We start from the raw sequence: 5,624 nt of genomic DNA, 5'->3' as shown, positions 1-5,624 counted from the left end.
GGGCAACTTAGCATGGGTCTCCCTCACTACACAGCAGTTCACTGTTATACCTGTAAAGGCAAAATCTATGGCTTTTCCGATCAAGGGCTTTTGTTGAGCATATATACAGGAGAATCTCCTATTGGTTAGCCTTCTCTCTGCCTCAGGTAACTTCTTTAGAAATGCATCTGCAGTTCTTCTATGCAGGAAATGCAACATTTGTATAAAACTTGGAAAATGACATTACCACCCAGGTATGGTGGGACATACTTGCAATCCCAGCATATTGAAGGCTGGGATAAAACAGGAGGGAGTTCAGAACTATTCTTGAGTTAGAGGCTAGCCTGGACTACATGAGATCCAATCTCAAAACCAAAACCCCAAACTGTTCTCCCCCCCGCCAAAAAAAAAAGGACAAAAATAAAAGAGTATCACCAGTTATTAAAGTCAGGTGAGAGTCGTTCCTTCAAAACTTGTGCTGGCCTTGGTGATCAGAGACTATCCCAAAGATCCTATTGTCCAGCTACTCCCTTCCTCGTTCTAAAAATTTCTTCTGATCATTATGAAGAGACAAGTTTTTTCCATTGAAACTAAGCTTAATTTTTTAAAAAGACAAGCTCAAGTTGCTTATGGTCTAATCTGCTCAAGAAAATGGCTTGAAAAGTTGGATATCGTCATCTGTGATGTGAAACAGTAAATGACTTTGAAGTGATGAGCCTAATTTCTTTCAAGTCTGAAGCCTGGGTGCATTGGTTAGCCAGTAAGCTTGGAATCTGCCTCTCCCATTCCTTCCCCAACTCCTAGCTCTTGGTCTATAGAGGCATACTTATGTATATTAAGTATAGAGTCCTCTTATATAGGTTATGGGGACCCAGACTCAGGTCCTCATGGTTGAGCAGCAAATAGTCTACCATGTCCTCAGACCCATTTATCAGATATATTTTAAAAATAAAAAACCTGAACTAAGATCATGTCATTTGTAAATATTCATTTTAAAACGTCAAACCAAACGTGGTGTGGAGTACATGTGATCCCAGTACTAAGAAGGCCAAAGCAGGAGAAATTTGAAGATAGCCTGGGATACAAGTGAAACTTTGTTTCAACAAACCCAAGGGTATATGGCTCAGTTGGTAGAGTGCTTGCCTAGATGAAGGAGTCCCCGAGTTTATCCCCAGCACTGCACAAACTGGCTTTTGTAGTAGTGAACTCCTATAATCCCAGCATTTGGAAGGTAGAGGCAGGAAGACTAGAAATTCAAGGTCATTTTTGGCAACGTATTGAATATAGGGTCAATCTGGGACAAAGGAATCCTGTCTCAAAAAACAAGGGGAATAGAAAGCTTAATTTCTTTAAAAAGTTATACTTTGCTTAGGCCACAATAAAATTACATTTTTATCCTGTGCTAAGTCTGCATATCGTCCCTCCATACCCCTCAGTAGGTAAGGAAGACTCACTGGCATGCAGTAAAGCTAGGAAACAGTGACCATTGTAGTTAACCACCTCCCAAAGGAAAGACTATATACAAATAATGCAATACAGAGCTAAAGTCCCAGCTTTGTGTGTATGTGAGATATGTTTGTGTAGATATGTGCATGTGTATGAGCAGGTACCAGCTTACATGTGTGTACATATGTGTTCACCACCTTTTTTCTTTTGAGACAAGGTTCTCAATATGCAGCCCAGGATGACCTGAAACTCATTATATAAACCAGGTTAGCCTTGAACTCACAGAGCTCCTTCTGTATCTGCCTCCCTAGTGCTGGGATTAAAGAGAAATCTCTCCCTAATCTTCTCCTCCATCTCCAAGCTTTGGAGATAGCACTGAACTTTACATGGATTTTTGAGATCCAAACTCAGGTTTCCAAGCTTGCACAGCAAATACCTTACTATGTGAGCTATCTCCCCAATACCCTTCTGGTTTTTGAGGCAGGATTTCTCTCTATGAATCTCCAGATGACCTAGAGCTATGTAGCCTAGGCTGGCTTTATACCTCCCAAGTGCTGGGATTATAGCTGTGTGTTACCACACCCAGAAAACCTACACTTTTATTTTTTTTTTAATTTTGAAGGACAAGCAAGGTTTTATTGAGGAGTATCTTTCCATAATTTAAATAAATAATCCTCCCTTAATTTAAATAGTTCTTTTTTTAAGAGTTTTTCTTTTTTAAGATTTATTTATTATGTATACAATGTTCTGCCTGCATGTATGCCTGGCGGGCAGAAAGGGGGACCAGATCTCATTATGGATGGCTGTGAGCCATCTTGTGGTTGCTGGGAATTAAACTCAGGAAGAACAGCCATTGCTCTTAATCGCTGAGCCATCTCCCCAGGTCCTTTTAAATAGTTCTTAAGTAGTCACATTATTATCCTTCAGAACAGTATCCATTTAAGTGAAAAGCATTGGCTGGAGTGACCTGAACTCTAACTCACCATACTAGAACACTGACTTGAAGGAATCACCAGTCTGTGCATGTTATTTAAAATCGCATAAGTGACCAGAGAACCACAGTTTTGTTTGTCCTAGGAAGCTGTCTTGTATTCAATTAATGAATGGCTGTGAGTGGGCTCCAGCCTCGAGGACCTTTAATTGAGGTATGTTCTTGAGAATTAAACAACAGAACTCACATAGTAAGTATCTTTAAAATTTATAATTACTCTAGAGACTTAGAAGCCAACTAAGACAAATGAGGCAGGAAGAGGGAACTGACCAAAACTGTTCTGTTACACTTTCACAAAAGCGGAAGCAGGGATCCCAGCTAGTCAGTTAATAAAGGTTTGTCTTTTTCATGATCTTAAGAAACTCTTCCTCATTCACTTCTCCATCGCCGTCACGATCAGCTTCATCGATCATTTCCTGCAGCTCCTCATCCGTGAGACTTTCCCCCAGCTCATTGGCCACACGCTTGAGGTTTTTGAATGAGATTTTCCCGGTTTCATCATCATCAAACAACCTGAAAGCCTTCAGAATTTCTTCTTTGGTATCTTTCTCGGCCATCTTCTGAGTCATCACAGCCAAAAAGTCATTGAAGCTGATCTTTCCTGTGGCCTCTTTGTCTACTTCCGAAATCATCTTCTTCATCTCTTCCTTCCTGGGTTCAAAGCCTAGCGCTCTCATGGCCACCTTCAACTCCTTCACATCGATGGTCCCGCTCCCGTCAGAATCAAAGAGGTCAAAGGCTTCCCGGACTTCTTGCTTTTGGTCTTCTGTGAGTTCAGGCTTAGGACCCACCTTTCTCTTGTAGCTGGTGGAGGCCACGTTTGACTTCCTTAAGTTGGACGCCATTGTCCTCCAGGATTGGGTCCTTAACGGCGCCCTGCCACCGCACGTGGTAGGTGCCCCTGCTATTGCGCTTGCGCCAGCCCCTATGCACCTTCTGTCTGGACCACAGAACCCCCAACCTCCATCAGTGAGATCTTATGTACATTATAATGTAGTTTCCTCAGTTTGTCATTCACTTTCCACAAGTTGATACCTGCTGTCCAGAACCTTGTTGTAGCTGCTGCTATTGTCTCTACAATTCTTCGGAATATGCAGCTCTTTCCGAGCCCCTATTTTTTTTTTTTCACTTCTGCAGCAGCTTGTGTATATTTATTTGAAAGTTCTAGGCTCCTTTGCCATATTAATTAAAAGAACTTCCTTAGCCTGAGGCTACCCAAGGACAAATGTAGGGTAATCAAGATTGAGTTTGATCACTTGGTATTAAATTTTAAAAAGTAGGAAAGAATACCCAGGTCACACCCTGTGTTCTACAAAACAGGTTAGACGGAAGCAATTATGAGTAAAATTTGAGGAAGTTTGTCTTCTGACATATGTTTAACCACCATAGAAGTTTTCTATCAGTTTTTCAAATATGAAATGTAATACCCAGTAGAATTCACGTCTAGTGCCTGGGTTTGAAGTATTTGATGTAATTTTGACTTGAACAGATGAGGGTGAGGTGTTTGTGTTCTGCTAGTCTGGCATGTATCTTAGAAACTCTAGCAATGTGTTTACTCCTACTGCTTCATACTCTCGGGACTGTACAGAAATCCACACTCTGGTAGTAAAAGACACTAAGGAAGAAGATAGATTTAGGGTCAAACTGTCTTTACAAAGGAGAAATCTACTGCCCTGTTAGAAGACCATGAGTTCACTTTCAAAGCTGTTCTTACTTTTAGGTCTACCTGAAAATTCATAGGAAAAACCTCTAAGGAAACATACAAGGTCACTTAAAGGGAACTCTGCTCTTAAAACCCTAAACACAAATGCCTAGGGGTTTCATGACTACTGTCTTTCCTATGTATTTATTTATTTATTTATTTATTTATTTATTTATTTATTTAAGATTTCTGCCTCCTCCCCACCCCCGCCTCCCATTTCCCTCCCCCTCCCCCAATCAAGTCCCCCTCCTCATCAGCCCAAAGAGCAGTCAGGGTTCCCTGCCCTGTGGGAAGTCCAAGGACCACCCACCTCCTTCCAGGTCTAGTAAGATGAGCATCCAAACAGCCTAGGCTCCCACAAAGCCAGTATGTGCAGTAGGATCAAAAACCCAGTGCCATTGTTCTTGACTTCTCAGCAGTCCTCATTGTCCGTTATGTTCAGCGAGTCCGGTTTTGTCCCATGCTCTTTCAGACCCAGGCCAGCTGGCCTTGGTGAGTTCCCGATAGAACATCCCCATTGTCTCAGTATGTGGGTGCACCCCTCATGGCCCTGAGTTCCTTGCTCGTGCTCTCTCTCCTTCTGCTCCTGATTTGGACCTTGAGATTTCAGTCTGGTGCTCCAATGTGGGTCTCTGTCTCTGTCTCCTTTCATCGCCTGATGAAGGTTAATATCCAGGAGAATGACTATATGTTTTTCTTTGGGTTCACCTTCTTATTTAGCTTCTCTAGGATCACGAATTATAGGCTCAATGTTTTTTATTTATGGCTAGAAACCAAATATGAGTGAGTCCATCCCATGTTCCTCTTTTTGGGTCTGGCTTACCTCACTCAGGATAGTGTTTTCTATTTCCGTCCATTTGCATGCAAAATTCAAGAAGTCATTGTTTTTTACTGCTGAGTAGTACTCTAATATGTATATAGCCCATACTTTCTTCATCCATTCTTCCATTGAAGGGCATCTAAGTTGTTTCCAGGTTCTGGCTATTACAAACAATGCTGCTATGAACATAGTTGAGCATATAATCAAAACACAAAATATACAAGCAATCGTCTTTCCTTTTAAGCCCGTGATACATGACCTTGAATTGAACATGGCCAGTATACTTACACCAAGCAAACTCAGAAGTGCCTCCAATATGTCCTATATGAGTATGTGTAGGATTCTAAAATAAAACTCCCACACTTTATTTGGTGAGAGTGTTGTTTTGTAGATAATGCCAATGCTCTCCTTAGGTGCTGCAAGTAATAAATCTTTCTGCAACTTTCATTTGGTTGTATTAGTTGGTTTCACACTCATCTAGAGAAGAGCCCATTATATTCAGTTACTGTAGTTCCTCTTTGGCTATGGACATGGGAGGGAATCATGCAACACATGGGAGGACATACAATTGTCTTTTGGAAATAAAGGGGTTCTTCTATGAACCAAAGAAACAAGAGAAAAATTGAAGCTTTTAAGGTGGGGGAAAAAACAAAAAAGGTTACTAAATAAGCAAATACAAGGAGCCA

General features: G+C 41.2%; 1 protein-coding gene across 1 annotated transcript; it reads right to left on the bottom strand.

The window, feature by feature from the left end:
* Nucleotides 1-2,742: 2,742 nt before the first annotated feature.
* On the bottom strand, nucleotides 2,743-3,261 carry Cetn1 (centrin 1). The gene has a single exon (XM_057789070.1). The coding sequence runs from the start codon at nucleotides 3,259-3,261 to the stop codon at nucleotides 2,743-2,745; it is 519 nt and encodes a 172-aa protein (XP_057645053.1).
* Between the last annotated feature and the right edge of the window lie 2,363 nt (nucleotides 3,262-5,624).

The sequence above is a fragment of the Chionomys nivalis genome, chromosome 14 (assembly GCF_950005125.1).
Source record: "Chionomys nivalis chromosome 14, mChiNiv1.1, whole genome shotgun sequence".
Lineage (NCBI taxonomy): Eukaryota > Metazoa > Chordata > Mammalia > Rodentia > Cricetidae > Chionomys > Chionomys nivalis.
This window is presented reverse-complemented; position numbering and strand designations above follow the sequence as displayed.

Coding starts and splice junctions, on each gene's coding strand:
- Cetn1 (XM_057789070.1), bottom strand. CDS start 3,261: ATGGCGTCCAACTTAAGGAAGTCAAACGTGGCCTCCACCAGCTACAAG.